Source organism: Phaethon lepturus, unplaced genomic scaffold (genome assembly GCF_000687285.1).
Source record: "Phaethon lepturus isolate BGI_N335 unplaced genomic scaffold, ASM68728v1 scaffold21779, whole genome shotgun sequence".
Taxonomy (NCBI): Eukaryota; Metazoa; Chordata; class Aves; order Phaethontiformes; family Phaethontidae; genus Phaethon; species Phaethon lepturus.
The window spans coordinates 13,976-32,979 of NW_010564408.1; the positions used below are offsets into that span (position 1 = coordinate 13,976).

The following is a 19,004-nucleotide window of genomic DNA, read 5'->3' on the forward strand; positions in this document are numbered from 1 at the left end:
TACAAAACCCCTTGTGTTTTGATCTATATTGGCATGAGATGTGTGTGAGGCATTTTTCCTTTAGTGACGTCTGTTTTCTTCAGATTTTACTTAAAAGAGTTGAGTTAACGGGCTGCTTTTACTTTTCAAAGGTACTGCAACAGCCACCTGCAGGTACTTGGCTTTATACCGAAAAAGGAGAGGAAGAAAAAGAATGATCCCATAGAGGAGGTAAAGGTCAGGCATCAGATGGATGCTATGGCCTTCAGTCTGACAGTGCCCACCCTGGCCTTGAAGATGCCCAATGGACTGGATGGGATGTCCCTCTCCCCTCCAGGGGCTAGGCTTCCTCTCCACTACCTAGAAGCAGAATTAGAAGACCCCTTTGCTTTCAATGAGGAGGATGATGACCTAAAGAAAGGGGCAACAGTGAGGAAGAAGTTGCAGAGCAAGTTGGCTCAAAACCGGCAGCGCCAGAGAGAGACAGAGATTTTAAAAGTTCGCCAAGAGCACTTTAGCCCCCTTCCTGCACCTTTGCAGCAGCAGCCTCTGCAGCAGCAGCACTCCCATCTGCCACCTTCATCAGCTTCGTTAAAGCCGACAGGGCTACCGCAGGGCGTAGTCTGCAAGTCACCTCAACCTCCGAACACCAGCCTACCAATGCAGGGAGTGGCACCCACCACACACACTATAGCACAAGCCCGGCAGTTGTCTAACAAGAGACCTCTGCCTCTCCTGCCACCCGCTAGGGCTCCTGTCGTGGACCCTCCAAGGACTGATCGGGTCCTCATGAAAGCCACAGCCTTCTCTCCGCACTCGTCCTGCATGAGCCGGCTACAGAGACTGGTGAAACTGTGCACTCGAAAACAGCAGCTGGACACTGATCTGTTTCCACATTTAGGTGGGTAGATAATAGATGCACTGCCGCCTTATTTTGTAACCTGAAACCAAAAGATAAAAGGGGAATGTCTTCATAGCCCTGTCCTGCATTTGTGTATGGTCCTTACAAAATAACTCGGAACTAGGTAATCTCTTGGTGTTTTCTTTAGCCCTGTTCTCTCTGAAGGGAATGCCTGGACCCATCACATATGGTTTATGGCATTTTGGTTGTTTATTCTTCTTAATGTTCTGTTAACCATTTGAGAAATCAAACTGAAGTCTGGAAAACATTGCTTGGATGATACATCTTATAGAAGGTTTACAACTTGAGTAGTAAAGGTGGTACCAGCTGTACCTATGTGAGTGGACAAGGCTAGATTGAATGTTAAATATGTGACAAGTGCACATTACAAAGTGAGTGCAAGTAAAAGTTTGGAGATTTGGCCCATCATTCTCTGCAGATCCAAATTTCCCATTGACTTGACTGGGAAAATTGGAGTTCAAGAGAATTTTTCTTGACTGGGCCTATTGGTGTGCAGAATGTGGATGAACAAAAGCAAAAGACTACTGCAGGAGGGCAGCACCGTTACAGAAGGTAATTGTAGGGGTGGAGTCTTGTCCACATACCAGTGCAGGAATAGTCTCCTCACTTATTATCTAGAAACTGTGATAATCAATTGCTGCTTGTGAAAACGTAAGTAAATATAACCAACTTGCTGCTATGGTAGAAGTGCTTGATAAAGCTTTAAAAGGGCAGCTGACCTTGTGACTTAATTGTCTATGAATACAGACCCAGGTATACTTAGCTGTCCTTGTTATCTCCCTCACTCTCCAAAGTTACCTTACTTCTCTGCTTAGTTTTAAACTGTACTTATTCTAATGAGTAAAATACTGACAGGGGAGAGGGAAACAGGAGTCAGTGCGTGATATTAGAGCAGTAATGCCTGATGGTTAAAAAAAGACTTCAGATAAATCTGGACGTTCTTCATATAACATCTTATTTAATTGCAAACATCTGTAATTTTTGCTATTTCAATTAACCTTTTTTTAATTTGCTGTTAAGATCTGCCCTTTGGCACTCATGGGATAGCTTGACTATTTGTTCAGAAGATAATTAGCATCCCATAGCATGTCTCCAAAGGACGTTGTTCTTCAGAAAACTGCTTTGATGGTCTTATATATAATGCAGGTCTTTTGAGGAATGGCAACTCCAGAGGCACTTCGAAGTGTCACAGACCCGAATAGCTTAGGAAGTGACCTGTGTTTTGAAAGACTGTAGAAGGATCGCTTACTGTGTTTAATGTTTTACATTCTCAAGTGATGAAGAGAATACATTTTCCTAAAAAAGAGGTATAGTAAAAAAAAAATTAGGCCTTTAAATGTATGTGTATGCAATTAGAACATTTTATATTTGGCAAAGTAACAGAATTCTCATATTAATTACATAAGATTGGAAAATGTATTTGCTATTTATTCATAATATGCCTTAGTATTAAAGACTAGTTACGCCAGTTCAGAGAATTTAATGATTTCTTTTTTATGATAGAGTAGCACTAGGGATGACTGCATAGAATCTTTAAAAAGGTGCAGCCAGTTTTATGTGTGGATGAGCCCTGTGGATTACATCAGAGCCATGTAATTGGATATTAATGTAACTGCAGTCTTCAGTATGAATATAGCTGAATCTGCATTAGTTTTTATTCCTTCATTTCTGCAGTGCCCATTAGAAGCAAAAGAGTGCAACCTCTGATTTAGTTTTTAAACTTTGGATAGATAATTTTTTACATGGTATCAATTGTGGACATCTTTATCCAATGATTAAGCTGTTTTTTCATTCCTTTACAGAAGGGGTGAGAGTAAAAAAAACATTTAAGTTGGAAGTATAATTCTGGCATTTTATCAAATGTCTTAAGATATCTTAATTTAGTTCAAATGCATATCTTAAAAATAGGAATGAAGAGTAGAATTTTCAGGATGCAGAAGTTCCTGAAAAATAGGGTTTCTGATATTTCTGATTTATGTTTAAAGTGTGACTTCTCAATGGTAAAGGAGCTCCTGACAATTGTATTCCAAGTGTGTGTGTCTAACTCGGAAAGTAGGTGACCAAGTACTGATGTGTTTCCCAAATTCAAAGCATCTGACTTTAGAATCATCTCAGATACAGCTGTTTAGTTTGTTTTTAGCAAAAATAAAGTGCTCCTTAACTCTATCCCAACTGCTGCTCCATTTTCAAGGAGCATGCAAGAAAGAGAAAAAGTAATAATGCTGGCTTGTAAATGCAACTACGGGATTTTATCCCACCTGCTGCAAGGAATTGGCAAGAATTCCACGGGGTGTGAGAGGGAGAGTAGAAAAAACTGCAGAAGATTAATGTCCAGATAAAATGTTCCACCTGAGAACTTACTGGACTCTTGTTTCTGGCTGTCCTGTTCAACGATTGTGCTCAACTTGACTAACTCAGGCTGCTGGTGCATACAATAAGTTGATCCTACTGCAGTCATCATTAAGGGAAAGCATGCTGCTTAGTAAAAGTGCAGGAGTATTTGCAGCTCTCTCTTTAGCTCTCTTTTCATGCTAATGTATGTATTTGGCAGGCAACTACAGAGACTGAGCAGAGGAACATCCTGCGCAGCTATGTATCTGTCTCTGTCCATGCTGCTTCGTCTTAGGGTTTTCCTATTCTCCCCATGTTTTGGCACAGAGCAGGGGTCAGAAAGAAATGAAAGTGGCCTATTTAGATCATGTAGTATTCACAATTACACGCAGTGAGTTCTTTGTGGCAGGGACTTCTCTCTTACCTCATCTCTAAAGATTCCATGTGTTTGGTATGAAAGCTGTAGTATTTTTCTGTGGGTAAGAAAGCTGGTGATTTTTCTTTCACTGCTTATAGATAAAGGAGCCAATAAGGATTTTAAAAGGAAAACTCAAATGTGAGAAAAATCAGTGCATGCCATTTGCACACTGTAATGGAGCTGTTACTGTAACTTTTAATGTGTAATTGAAGATATTATATTATTTAATCAAACATAATTATGCTTGTGACTATACTGCACATTCATCTTTTGTGCCACAGGTTGCTCAGAGTCTTATATGAGGTGGATACACTTTTCATCCGTCTTTCATGTTTTCAATTCCCTTAGGGCTGGATTGGTCTGAAGACAGTGGAGAAGAGTTGGACGATTCAGAGCAAACCTCCCCTTACCAGGTTGCATGGTCTATCCGAGAAACCCTTGGCTATGAGAGACATGAGTGAGTATGATTCTTTAGTATTCATGCTGGCCTTGATGGAAAAAATTATGTAAATGTGAGCTTTGCTTCAAGTGGAGTCAGTGGAACCTAAGCACTTGTTCAAGTGCTTTGCTGAAACAAAGGATTGTTTGAACTCATTTTCTTGTAAGAGCTATGAAACAGCTTGTCGCCTTCTGTCCCAGTTTCCACCTAACTTGGAGACCTTTGTGCAGTCTGCTATCAGAAGGATGCATCAGGAAGGAATTTAAGCTTATTTGCCTAAATTTAACTGAGTTTAGTCAGATTTATTCATGAACTTCTGTGCCTTGCTGAGTACACGTATTTCCTGAATTAGAACCAAATGAAGGGAGTTGCTATTAGTTTCTTGTCTTTCCTACTGTTTGTGAGTAACTTTTTTAGTAAACTTGCTACATTTTACTCATTGATCCTTATGGTAATTGTGCAAGATGTTGTTTTAACATGTTTTTTAAAGGACATAGCACTTCTTTTCATAATTAAGTGTTGAATAAACCTCTGTTAAATAATTGGGAGCATTGAAAGGAAGTGATGTGATTGAAGGAATAAGCAGAGTCGGTATTAACTGTTGGTGCAGAAAGGCTTACGGTGTTCTCTATATGCTGCTAAGTCATGAATCTGAACTTACAGCAGGATATGATACTATATGTCTAATAATGTAAAATTTAAGGTGCAAAGCTAAAGCAAAGCATCGCAAGTATAGTATTGTAATGAAACTGAAGCATGCTGATAACAAAAGGAAATTGGGGTCTCAATAAAATTTGATTGTAGTTTCTATAACGTGATTCTCTTTCACTATACAACTGAACTTCTGAGACTACAACTGTCTCCCGTCTGTTTAATTTTTAAATATCACAGTTAGGGTAATGATGTTGATAAAACGTTATTTTGTTGTTACATGGAAATTCTGAAAATTAACAGAACTTCTTACCATCTCTAAGGATTGTCCACAAGGTGAACAACAAAGCTGTATCTCTGTCATCAGGACAGACACCAGGATAACTAAATACTGAGAGCCTTCAGTGAGTCAAGGCTTAATAATAGTGTGTAGACTTTTCTTTTTTAAAAGAAGGGGTTTCTTTGGTTGTGAATGAAAAAACATTGTTTTTAGGGCATCAGCAGTCAGAGAGTGAGCTTTCACAAACATTAGTTTTAACTTAAAAGGCAACTTTTAAATTAACTGTTTTGGGAAAACATGAACAGACTTTCAGACTTTTAAATCATACATAATTTTCAAAGCAGAGATACCTGTTAAATAACTTCCTTTACACTCTTCTCTCTGACATTTGATCTGGTTCTTCCCCAGATCCCTATTTTTTTGTTGTCAGCTTATAAAGGTCATCTCTGTGTGTTTTGTCTTCTATTTGTCTTAACTTCCTTTGAATTCTTCCCACTCTTTTCACATACTGAGAGAAAATAATACCTTGTCTTGACATTTTCTGTTTCATTCTAGCATTTTATGCACTTCAGTTAAACACTGTCTTAACTAATCATGATGGATATATTTTTGTATGGTCCTGGCTGCTTTTGTACTTCTATCAGCCTGCCCAGTGTTAGCTCTTGAACAACTTTCCTGATTTTGTTTATGGATAAACACTGATACATTCACTTGGTGTCAGACTTCTAAAACTTTAAGTCTTATTCTGCAAGCTTCTGTAAAGGTTTTTATTACCTGAAATGTTTCACTTTGACACTTGCAATGTGGCCTGTCTGCTGCTGAAGATGAATTAGTTCAGACTATTTCTTGGGTGATTCGATTTGTCAAAATGTCTGTCTTGCTAATCTGGTGGTGTAAACTAGTGGCTCCTAACTTAGTCAGCCAATGACTTGTTCTGGCTCTGAATTTTGGAGGCTAATTTTACCAGAAAACCAATGGAGATTGTTTCACAAAACCTTTAGATTCTGAAAGCACATACCTAAACTTACGGGAATTTACTTACTGTTTTTCATAGTAAAATTAAAGCTATTTTTTCTCTGTTCATTTGTGTCTGAGCTTGTTGTCCCTTTGTGAAAGGGATAACTCTCCACCAGCTAACTCCATTCTGTCCTTTTTCATTTGACTCCATGGAGGACAGCAGGAGGGATGCCTCTCAGAAGAGATTATTAAAAGAAAGCGATCAGTTAATTTCTGCATTACTGGACAGCTTGTTCTCAGCATTTCTGGCTGTGTGATTGTGGGGGGAATCCTCTAACCTTCTGTTGAACTTCTTGTGTGATACTCTAGCTGCTTTTAAACTCTCAAAAATTCACCAGGTTTGTTTAAAATTAATGTCTTAACAGCAGTACATTTTTGAGTTCACTTGCCTTCTGGCCTTTTAATCTCTAAAATTCATATTGTTGCAGCCATCTGTGGAAACACAAGCCAAATGTTTGTTTTTATTATTCTGTCCTTTAATTTTGAAAAATCGGGTTCCTGTGGTCACTGGATTCCAGGATGCAGCGCTTCGAGGCAGACACAAATTTTTGAGTTCAAGTAATAGCGCAGGGGTTGGCACCGGGCTCAGTGCAGGCAGGGTGGCTGGCAGGGAAGACTGCTGGGGTGGGAGCAATTCCTTGCGGGAGCAGCAATTCAGAGGGAAAGCAAGGGCTGTACCCTGCCACAGATTAATGAAGCCTTCCCCCAGATTTGATTCCTGGGTCTTGTAGCTTGGAAGGTACTGGAAAACAAATGACTTTAAAAGGAAGCAGTTTTTCACTTGCTACACTGATAAAGTGAGCATTTCAAGTAGAAAGTTTGAAATGGGAGTGTGAGGATTGGTGTCCCTCCTCATACCAGCTCAAAAGAGCAAATATCAATACTGTATTGTCAAAGTTGGATTTAATAACTCTCAAGAACTAGAAGAACTAAAAGGATAAAGGGAATGTTCTTCAAATCCCTCCTTACAGAGGGTTTTGAAGTACAGTTTTTGGGAGGTCTCAGAGTAGAGGGCATGTTCTCCTGGTTCCCTGATGGTGCCTGACTGCTTGCACTACCCTTTTGCTCTTCGCTTCTGCCGCTTCATGCTGCCTTTGCTTTCTTCATGAACACTCAGCAATAATTCCCCTGTCATGTTTACACATGACAATCTTAAAGGGAAGGGTTGGGAAGAAGCATTTTGGATTATCAAATGGTTTACGTGCACTTTCAGAAATCTTTAAAAAAAACGAAATGCCACACATTAAGTTGAACTTTAGAAGTTATATATGCAGCATAAGAGAATAAACTAAATAGAAGTTGGTAAACTTCTTTATGAAAGGACAACAATAAAAGTACCTTTTGGTTTCAGTATGTGTTATTGTGCTACTTCTAGGTTTCTTTGAACTTATACATATGTTTTAGTTAATCTTACTGGCCTGGAAACAAAATTCTGAATAGGCTTTTAGAAAATGTCTCAAAATAAGCCCTTGTCCACTACAGGCATGATTTCTTTCTATGTCTTGTATATATGTCTTCATCTACTTTTAAAAAATTATCTCATAAACTGCAGTTCAAAACATTTTAACATATGATGATTTTTTTCTTTCTATTTCAATGGGAGGGAAGTAAAAAGTCTCAAATATAGAGACATTTGCATTAAAAAAAACAGTCTTTCCACCTAAATGAAACACCTTTTTTTTTCCCCTAAGGAATACTCCTGTCCTTTCTTAAAGTTAATTTGTAACCATATTTAAAATTAAATGAGTACATCTGCAACTTCGTTTAAAAATCGTGGCCCAGAGCAGTAATGAAATATTTAAGACCTTAAAACCTACCTGTATCTAACTGAACCCATCCATGTATTCCTGTTTCCTATTAATACATTGGAAAAAGGAAAATCTATATTAAATAGCACACAATTAAGTTTTTCTAAAGAGATTGTTTTTCCCAGTAGGCTTTCTTTCCTGATAGATCTTAAAAGTGTATTTTCTTTTCACTTTCAATGTGAAAATATTTTAAACATTACATATGTTAAATGTTTTTAACAGGTTGTATTTGCTGCTAAGCATTTAGTTGCAGAGGTTAATTACTTGTTATTTATGCTTCTAGAAGATAATCTGTATTCTGTTTTAACAAAATATATAGTGTGGTTGACTTTACATAAAACTTCATGAAAATGTGCATTTGTGTCAAGGCAGTGTTTGCTCCTGCAGAGTTTTTGTGGGCAGCCTTAGTGGAGATGGATGCAGTCTCTTAAATTTAGCCTGTGTGTGAATTGAATAAGATTTTCCAGAAAGGAAAGTAGGTCTTAGTCATGCTGCCTTTCAGGGACAGCTATTCTGCCTGCATTTCCGAATCTTACTTTATTTAGTAAATATCATGGCTGGTATTTTGCATCTCTTCTGTCATCAGCTAGTTGTGGTCCTCTGTGCGCAGGTTGGATGTCAGCTCATTCAGTCTCGCTGGCCAGGCTCTGCAGTCTGAACCTTGGGAGCTTTTGATTTGTTCGTTTGTTTGGCCTTGTTTTCTTCCCCCCCGTCCTTCCCTTTTTTTACAGATAGGAAAGTTAGCAAAAAGCTTCTCTATTTTATAAGGAAAAACTTAAAGGAAAAAATGAACAAAGTCTGCTTTGCTTAGATTCAGTGCTTGCACTTTGTTGCTCCGTGAACAAAAAAATTATTCTGCAAACCAGTGCTTGTTTTGGAGGATTTCTGGGTAGCTTCATGGACCTTGGTGTTTTAACAAGTCCCAGTGATGATTTTATTATGTTTCATGATTTTTACTTAATTTAACTGAATGTGTTGACACGGTTTGATGGTCTTGCTGATACGTGCCTGGACATTCAGAAAGACAATATAAATGGGAAACGGCTTTCTTACGCAAACGAAGAATTGGATCAGTCCTTCATCTGGTCATTGCTTAGCCCTGGTCTGATTTTTCCCTCAGTACCTTTGGAGTTAAATGTGAATTTGTTCTCCATGGCTGTACTGTAGCTCTGCAGCAAGGGGAAAGGAGTATCAACTGTTAGCTGTGTGAGTGTGTATTTTGGTTAGAATGGAATACACCATCTGGCAGAGTAAAAGGAACTGGAAAAGGTCAGCAGTTTTGGAACTAGTTAGAATTTGACCGTCTTCTCCAGACTGACCTTTCTTCAATAAATTTTCACTACATAGTTCCCCACCCTTGTCCTCTCCATTAATTGCACTTTGATTTAAGAGTTTGTCTCATTTGCTGAGACATTTACCGTAAATAAAGGTTAACAGTATAGATTTTTCTTTTTTTAACAGCAGGCTCCAGACTCCTGACTAAATGTGTCAGACTTTATGATAAATTGATGTGATCTCTAATAATGACATACTAAGAAGGATAAGTACCTTTACAATTCAAAAGGAATCCTCCTCTTTACTATTTCTCAAGCATACTTGCCTGATTTCAGCCTTTGGATGTTTGTGGGACTAGAAGATGGATACCCACTTAACAATTCTATTAAAATGACAAATAAGCTTCCTTGGAAGAAAAATACTTAAAGCCCATTTGTTTTTATTTTCCCACTTTCAGGTCTGATGATGACAATGCAGATGACAGGAGTTCCAGGGTGACCAGACTTTGCACTTACTTTCAGCAGAAATACAAGCACCTCTGCCGCCTGGAGCGGGCAGAATCTCGTCAGAAGAAATGCCGGCATACGCTCCGGAAAGCCTTGCTGCAGGCAGCCAGCAGAGAGCCGGAGCGTGCTGGGCAACTGATACAAGAACTCCGAAGAGCGACGTGTGCTCGTACCAGGTTAGACCCTCCCCTGTGACTGCAGTAACCTGGGGTCTGGACAGGGTGGAGGTGGGCAGAGTATCCAGCAGCTGAAATGCTGAACTCTCAAACTGGTAGGCATGCACAACGCAGAAAAACCATGACACATAAATGCCTGTCAGTAGAGTAAAATAAACATGGCATACAGTGTTTTCAGTGAAGACAGGCATTCTCCAGATTTGTGTTTTAAAATGTGGATTGTTTGTTCAGCAGTATCTGGGCCTAATTTCTTAAATGTCATAAAAGGAGTTAGTGGCCTGCTAAAATTTATTCTTATTAATTAATCTATGTATTTTGGCTGCCTTCAAATATCTGGTACTTTACTAAGCCCAGTTCTTTAGAAGGTGTGCAGTCTGGTCTGCAGTTCACTGCTTCAATTCAGATTTCATTTTTCAAACAGCTTTTTTTGAAAAGTCTGTACCACCTCTTAATTATCTTCCCAGTAAATCAAACTTAAGCTCATGCTTTTTTTGTTAGATTTAACTCAATCTAACATTAAATGAAGCTTGGCAACAAAATAAATACGTTCTAACAACTCTGAAGGTTGCCTTCTGTGGGAATTCTTCCTAGGTAATGTCAACATCCCTCCAGCTCTCAGCATACTGAGAGTTGGTTGATTCATATTTGTGCAGAAACAGAGTAAGTCTGGACCCCGGCGTTATGTCTGGGGTATGGGCAGCATCCTTTTGCTGTTGTGGGTTTGTGACTGAGGGGGCAGGGCATGCTAACCATGAGAGGCAGGCTGGAACAGCGTACTGAGACTATATTGTGGTTATGGGATGCTTTTGTTCCTCGACAGTGGGCTGTGGTTCATGACAGTTGGAGGGTTTATTGTTGGGGAGGTGGAGAGATGCTGAAGAACTGCTCAGAGGTGTAATGTAGAGGTACATTACTAGTTTACGAAGTTGTGGAAATGTCTCCAAAAAACTACAGCAAAACCTTGCCAGAACTGGCAAGCTCCTGCTGTTTTTTCCCATTATTTTTTCCTTTTATTATGCAAAAGATATTATACTGTTTTGGGTAGACTGGCAAAGCCAGGTATGCCTGTCATCACTGCTCTGGTTAATTTAAGTAACCACAGAGTCTTTTCAGTTACAAAATTTTTGACAGGAGTAATATTGCTACTAAAACTTTGCTCAGTCAAAGTGCAGTCGATGACAGAAACGGCTGAAAGAAAACAGTCAGGTTACAGACAGCTTTTTGTCAACCTAGAAAACAACGTGTACAGAGGTGAAAGTCAGCCCTGGAATCTCCAGCTTTATCTACATGAAGGTGACAAATGCCTCGAGAGCAGGCTCACACCAAGCAAGGTGTGTAAAGTGTGCAGTACTCATCCACACTGCTGTCTGGTCGCCTGCTTGCAGCTCAGGCTCAAAGCATTGAGGCTGTGCTGAGGAAGCGCTCAGCTCTGGGCACCTGCTGGTGGATTGGGCTGTAGCGCATTGATGAAGGAGAGCTTTTACCCATGTTGAGCATGCTCAGGCTCTGCCACTCCCAGAGCTCAGTCTAAGTTTGTCTGAGCACATGCTTGCATGTAAGCTCTGGGGATGCTCAGCATGTTTTGATTTATGAACAGGCTTGGAAGTGCACTTGACTGCCCATGTAGGCATACCCAATACATTGTATTTTAAAGATTGGCCTCATTTTAAGGGTCACCTGTGTTGACACTCACCTACTGCTGTCCTTGGCTCTTTTCAGGGTGTTCTAATATTTACATGATAGTAGCACACAGCACTTCTTGTTACAGTTAAGGCCCTGTGAAATAAACAATAATCCTGTTGCCGCAGTCACGCCTTCACCTGTCATTGACATCTATTCTGTATCCCTGTGTAGAGTCTGGTAGTAGTGTGCACCCATCTGGATCATGACACATACACGTTTGTTACAATTTTTCATCCTACTGTGCCACATTCAGTGCAATAGTTGTGTTAAGTAACCACCTGAGACAGGGGTTTTGTCTCTAAACTCTTCTGTGCTTCTTTTTTCAGCACAAGCCAAGCGAAGCAGAGAGATGCAGAACCAACAACCTGTAGTGGGACTTCGAAGGGAGAACAGTGCACTAACAAGGCCCTTCCATTCACCAGGCATTGTTTTCAGCGTATCCTCTTAACTCTTGTTTTGGAGTTGCATTCAGGCATGGAAGCTGTTCTGGTTTAGGGGGTTTTGTTTGTTTGTTAGGTTTATGCATTGCCAAATATGTTTTCACAGAGGAATACCTATTTGTTAGTGTCTCATCAACTACTTCACTTTTAATTTGTCTGTGTGATTTGGATCTGTAGATAGTGAAGAGAAGTAGTTTCCCTCTGGTGTCTCTTGTGGTCACATTGTTTTACTTTGTAAGCTATATTTAGTGGGCACAAGAAGCCCTGACAAAAGTTATCATCTTTCACGGATGACTTGGTACAAACCACGTGGCTTTCAGCCTCATGGCCTTCATACAGTTCTTGGTAGGTAGACTAACTACCTGTGAAGGGGTTTATGGGAACAGGTTTTTATACATGGTATAAAAAGATGGCTTACACTGACTAGAAAGATGGAAATCTGATACTTTGCATTGTTTAAAAGCAGCAGAATAGAAGGAGTCACAGAATCCAAATTCTAGATGAGGAAGAACTCCCAGTGCTGTGGATTTCAAGCAAAGCCCGAAAAGGATGTTAGGAGTCTATGCATGACCAGGTCACAGAAAGGAGGGAGCACATTAGGTGTGAGGTTTGATTCTGAAGACTATAAAGGGGCAGACTTCTGACCTGGAATACTTCAGAATTCTGCAGACTTTTTGTTTTTAGCTGAAGAATTGTTGGCACTTTTGTTGGAGTGACTGCTTTTGTTCAAGCTTTTGGTTTTGGTGTTTTAAGTAACTAGTACTGATCTGTTCCAGTTGCTATCACACTGCAGCACCTTTTCAGTCTTTTTGGTTTGCAGATGCCTTATGTTTCTTTGCTGATTTTTGCAGGCCCCTTAAAATTAGTCTGCAGAGAGCTCAAAACCTCTCTGTGAGAGCGCACCATAGTGTGCAGCTGTGTTTGGGATTTGCCTCATGATTCTGATTTTTTTTTTTTTTTTCAAAGTTGTCTTGCTTGTTGGTGTGCGTAGACCAGAGAAGTCAAGACTAGTGGTTTTGCATTTGTGCCCATTTTTTTCCTCTGCACTTTCTCTCAGTGGAAACAACCTCTCCTAAAATGAGCAGGCTCTTGGTTCTGACCCATCCATCCAGGTCTGTCGTCTGGACTATTCTGCAGGTTTTCCATTTTCTTTGTCCTTTCTTTTGCGTTTTACTGAACATATATAGTGATGTTGAGGTCTGGGAACTGTTCAAGATGGAAGGAGTGCTTCTAATGTTGTTTTAAAAAACACAATGAAATATCTGTTTGATTTACTCTAAGTCTGGAAATATTTTCATTGCTGCAGGGGATTTTTTTGAAGGAAATCTCAGCAAGCTTACGTTTGGATTTACTTGACCTTTCTCTCTGATTGCACATCTTTTTTTCAGAGGAGCAGGAAGGATCTTGAAACTTCTTTGTCTGTGCTCCAAAGATAAATGCCAAGAATGAACCTTAAAAGATTGAATTAAGAAATACTCTTTCTTTAATGTTTCAGTATGGATTGTCATTAGTCTGTAAGGAAATAGTCCTGTTGACTACACTGTTCCAACTTTTACTATTGATCTATTGATTAAGACTCCAGGAAAATGCTTCTTTTTGCTAAGAACTCATTAGTGAAATGGCTGCTTCCATAAAACTATCTCAATATATAATAAAAACATTAGAGTTTCTGCATTAATGCAGTTTTTCACTTTAAAAGTTGGGTTTGAGCCTTACCTAGCTTTGAACTTGAATAACAAAGTTAAGGTACTCATTAAAAATAGTATCTATGGACAGATAGAGTTGAAGGCTCTGATCTTCATCAGATTGATAAATCAAAGGGCGTTCATCATTGCCTCGTGTGTTATTCCTGATGAAGAAATGCGCAGATATCTTATTGAACCGTTCTCAGCAGCTCTTCTCAAGTTGCACAGCCAAGTTTGCAGATGGTCAACAGTGCTCTGTGCCAGTTTTTGACATTACACATCAGACACCTCTGTGTGAAGAACATGCCAAAAAAATGGTAAGTACAAAGCCAAAACTGTAATTAATTTTGTATTGGAATGATCATGAGTTTTAACTCCAGTCTTTCTATGAACTCTTGCTTGGCAACTAGCAAGTTTACGAACTTAAGAGCTCATTTCCTTTGATTTTTCTTAAGAGGGTAAAACTTGCCAAACATTCCCAATTAGTATAAAATATGGTCTGAAAATTTTTTACATACATTTGAGGATATAGTGAAGTGCATGAGAATTTCCTTCAATGGAAGAAATTTGATTCCTTTCTTGAACTGAGAAATAGAGAATCGTTGTGAGAGGTCCTGTGGTAATTTTATTTGGGCTCACTCCTGGCCCTTGGATCTGAATATAGACTGAGTGTGGTATGGTAAGAACACTGCATCTCAGACAGTCTCAGTACATGGGGCCCAAAATATTTTCTAGAGGAAGTGTAGATAGCAATTACAAGCATACAAATAATGGGTTTGCTGCTTTATTTGTCTTTTGGTGATTATTAGAATTTATCTTAAATCTCCTTCAGGGATCTGAGGGCAAAGCAGTGGCCTACTACAAGTTGAGAGAATGCAGAAATTAAGATGACATCCTCTGCTCTTCTTTTATGCCTCCCATCTTCCAGAACAATACTTCTAGGATAATTCACAAACCTACTTCTGTCTTGCCCCTCCTTCAAGGCATTAGGTGTAAAACTGCCCCCCCCCCCTTTTTTTTCTGTTGTTGGATTTTTGTGGGGTTTTTGTTATTGTTTTTGTCCAACCTCTCCAATACTTGTGAATTACGGAGTTTTCTGGATTAAAATGTGAGGGTCTGTGTTACACAGATTTGTATGGGATTTTCCCCCTCTCCCAGGCAATCTTCAGTGTGTCTCTTAAGGTTTACTTCTGTAGCACATACAATCCTCTGCCATTCACAGTGTGACAGCAACTAAAAACTGATGATGGTTTATTTTTTTTAATTGATCAATGATTGCTGTTCAAAAGCAGTGAGGCCTTAGTTGTTTACCCATATCCTTACCCTAGTCCTACATTATTAATTCCGTTTCCTCAGTGCTGTCCCTCTTTCATGACAATGGGCACTTGAGGATGCTGGCTTCAGGTGCTGCACCGTTATCGCCATCTCACAACAGTGTTCTGTCTTTAATGGTTACAGGAATGTGGCCAAAGGTTACAGTTTTGCACTGATTTAGTTAGGGTTTGCTATGATGATTTTTAAAGTGAAGCTGCACGATCTCCTTTTTACGTACGTCATAATTTGGTCTATGTGATTTTTGCTGTTGGGATCAGTGAGGAAGAAAATAGTTTAATTTTCATAACTTTGCCTGGGTATCAGTTAGCAGTCTCTCTTGCATTACATGTGAATGTCTGTGGAATGAGCAGGGGGGAAAAAGCAAGGAAAGTAGTACTTATTCTTAATATGCTCCTATTGCTATTGTTTTATTCACAAAGGACAATTTCTTGAGAGGGGACAGCTCCCGTAAAGTTCAGCACCAGCAGCAGAGGAAACCCAGGAAAAAAACAAAGCCACCTGCACTTACCAAAAAACACAAGAAGAAGAGAAGACGAGGCCCACGCCGGCCCCAGAAACCCATTCCTCCTGCAGTGCCCCAAGGGAACCTCACCATGCCTGCCAGTGTCTCACTGCCAGTAGAGATGCCCCACATACGGTCAGTGGTAGTAGCCCTGCCCCAGTTTGCCCACTGCTAACTTGAATGTTGTCAGTGAACAGCTGTGAGCTTCCTAAAGAAAATTCCCAAAAAACAATTTTTTCCTAGATGATGGGGGGAAAAAAAAAAAGGTGTGGGGAAACACCCATTATAGCTGGACTAACGGTACTTTCTGTCCAGGAGCCCCTCCACACCAGAGCTGAGTGCTGATGAGCTGCCTGATGATATCGCCAATGAAATCACAGACATTCCACATGACTTGGAATTGAATCAGGAGGACTTCTCTGATGTCCTGCCGCGGCTGCCCGATGACTTGCAAGATTTTGATTTCTTTGAAGGTACCATTTTATTTTATTTTATGCTAACGTGAACACAGTCAGTGAACTGAAGAAGTGAGTGTTTCTAAAATGTATTGTGAGGGGTTGCTTGCTTTCCTACAAAGCTAGTAGCTACTAGACAAGGAAGTGTGCATTTGCTTTATTGTTTGTTTGTGAGCTCTGAAGTAAAGCAGACTTCAAGAAGAGTGGTGTGTGTAGTTCTCTGCTTGCTCTTCTAATTACTGCTCTGAAAATACTAATTGGTTTAGTATTTTAATAATTCATTTTATGTTTTTCTTGCCTGTCAGTGTTGCAGTTTAATCATGAGTATTCTCAGTAATGGCATCTTTCTGCCATCGAGTGGGGCTGGAATCACAGTCAATGTTGGCCTTTGATAAAAGGAGAAGAGAGTGAGAATAAAATTTTTAAATACGTTTTTGAAACTAGCTTTTGATCAGAACTGTGCCTGAATTTCTGGATTGTAAAGCTCAGTACCTATCACAGATAACAAAGAAATTAGAACAGCCCAGAGTTGGAGTATGTGATTTCTTTGGTCATTTTTTGATATGACATGACATCAGACTGTGTTTAAGTTGAAATTAACCTAAATTATACTGACTCTGTAAATTTTAGGCCCATGTTGTAATGTGGTAAGTAGAAGGGAATTTGTGGACTATATGTGTTATTGCAGCGTTGAAGAAAATCTTATTTATGCATTTTTACTTTAAGTCTAGTGAGTTTGAGAAGCATCTTGTATTGTAGTATGTCGAAGAGGAGGGCGGGAAGAGGGAATTCCATTGAAGAGGAGGGTGTAATTTCTCGTTTTTCTTACCTTGCTTATCTAGTGAGCAGTTGGTGAAGGAAATTTTCTGTGTACTGCAAGCCATTCTGGAAGGTTATCGTAGACTGGAGCTCTGTACTGAACCGTCTGTACATCTGCATCTTTAGGGTACCAGTGGTGGGTTCACTTGAGAGGAGCATACTAACTTCTGGTGTTCCTGTTTCTGCAGGTAAAAATGGAGATCTTCTTCCGACTACAGAAGAGGCTGAAGAGCTGGAACGGGCCCTACAGGCTGTAACTTCTCTTGAGTGCCTGAGTACCATTGGAGTACTTACACAGACAGATGGTGTGCCAGTTCAGGAGCTGTCAGATAGAGGGATAGGGGTGTTCTCTACAGGTGCTGGAGCTCCAGGAATGCAGTCCTTGAGTCGAGAGGTTAACACGGATCTGGGGGAGCTGTTGAATGGGCGTATAGTACATGATAATTTCTCCGGTCTGGAGCTGGATGAGAACTTGCTCCGTTCTGCTACCTTGTCCAACCCACCTACGCCCCTGGCAGGGCAGATCCAGGGGCAATTCTCAGCCCCAGCCAACGTCGGCCTTACTTCTGCCACTCTGATAAGCCAGAGTGGCCTTGGGGAGAGAGCCTTCCCAGGACAGTTTCATGGACTTCATGATGGCAGCCATGCCTCCCAGAGGCCCCACCCTGCCCAGCTGCTGAGCAAGGCAGATGACCTGATCACCTCACGACAGCAATACAGCAGTGACCATTCACACTCCTCACCCCATGGAAGCCATTATGATAGTGAGCATGTGCCGTCTCCCTACAGTGACCATATCACATCCCCTCACACCACATCCTTTTCTGGTGATAACTTGGCAGCTACCTTCTCAGCAGAGATGCCCATGATGGCACAGCACTTGCTCCCAACTCAGCTGGATGTGCCACTTAGTGGGGTGGTCAACCCCAGAACTCACTGGGGAAATCTTCCTGTCAATCTTGGGGACCCCTCTCCGTTTAGCAACCTTCTTGGTGCAGATGGACACCTCCTGTCCACCTCCCTGTCCACACCACCTACCACCTCGCACTCAGAGACCACACAGCCTGCCTTCGCCACTGTGACCCCCAACAGCTCCAGTGTGCTTCCGGGGTTACCGCAGACCAGTTTTAGTGGCATGGGTCCTGCATCCGCTGAACTCATGGCCTCCACCTCCCCTAAACAACAGCTCCCTCAGTTCAGCGCAGCCTTCGGGCACCAGTTGAGCTCCCACAGTGGCATCCCCAAGGACCTGCAGCCCAGCCACAGCTCCATAGCTCCTCCCACAGGCTTCGCAGTGACCGGTGCCACCGCTACCAGTACCAATAACGCATCTGCGCCCTTCACCACCTCCAACTGAGCTTGTCTGCCTGGCTCTGTGCAGGTAGATGGGGGACCTGTGTTTTCTATCTTTCCTTTTTTCCTTTTTCTTTATTTTTTTCTGTCCTCCCTTCCCTTTTTTTTTTTTTTTTTAAGAGGGGGTTGAGAAGAAAACCCCTGCTTCAGTACTGACCAGGGTTAGCCCTCTGTGAACCTTGCTGTAGCGTTCACATGTGCTTGATACGCACCGGTGCTCATTTATTGCAGGCAGGTTCACCATTCCCCAATAATTCCTTAAGGATACAGCACAGTTACTGGATGTAATTGATCTTAGCAGTAAGACCTAGAAGTGGGAAGATACCTCAGATTACTCATGCATGTTACTGTTTCCTAGGGTTTGGATCAGTGCTTGCCATCCCATTAGCATCTGGTAGAAAGTTTTCCAGTGGGCAGAAGTCTCTTGATTTTTTTTTTCCCTTTTTTCTTTTTATTTTTAAATTTACTGTTTTTCCAAAGGTAGCATCTGGCATGGATACTTGGCTGCACGCATTGATTTGAGAATGGTGCACTGAAGTCCAAAATCAAGATCATGGTTCAAGGATGAGTTTGGCAATTTCTTAAAATAGTCTCTTGACCTCCTCTGTGTGCATGTGTGTGTTTGGGGTGCAGGGAGCAGCAGTTCCTTCTTTTGGTGAGGAAGTGGGAGTTGTCCCCTTCCAGAACTGGTCACTGTTCTTACCGCATGCTGATTTTTTTTTTTTTTTTATGATGATGATTTTTAATTCGTTGAACAGCAAGGGGATCAGTAGACTGGTTGCCCAGAAATCTGAAGACTGATATGAAGTTAGCCCAGGGAAGGAAAGAAAGAACAGCAGAAAGATTGAAATAGATCATGGATTAGTGAAGATTCCTGTGCAAAAATTCCCTCCCTTGCTGAATTACTGTGGCCTTGTAGCATTGATGATT

General features: G+C 40.7%; 1 protein-coding gene across 1 annotated transcript in view; it reads left to right on the forward strand.

Annotated features, from left to right (window-relative positions):
- Window positions 1–18,145, forward strand: part of INO80D (INO80 complex subunit D) — a 31,885-nt gene extending 13,740 nt beyond the window's left edge. The window contains exons 4-11 of the mRNA XM_010294874.1: window positions 132–880; window positions 3,999–4,107; window positions 9,578–9,802; window positions 11,812–11,921; window positions 13,794–13,927; window positions 15,365–15,582; window positions 15,763–15,920; window positions 16,910–18,145. Coding sequence (XP_010293176.1) covers window positions 132–880; window positions 3,999–4,107; window positions 9,578–9,802; window positions 11,812–11,921; window positions 13,794–13,927; window positions 15,365–15,582; window positions 15,763–15,920; window positions 16,910–18,078 — 2,872 coding nt within the window. The 3' untranslated portion in view covers window positions 18,079–18,145. The remainder of the gene's footprint in view (window positions 1–131; window positions 881–3,998; window positions 4,108–9,577; window positions 9,803–11,811; window positions 11,922–13,793; window positions 13,928–15,364; window positions 15,583–15,762; window positions 15,921–16,909) is intronic.
- Window positions 18,146–19,004: the final 859 nt, after the last annotated feature.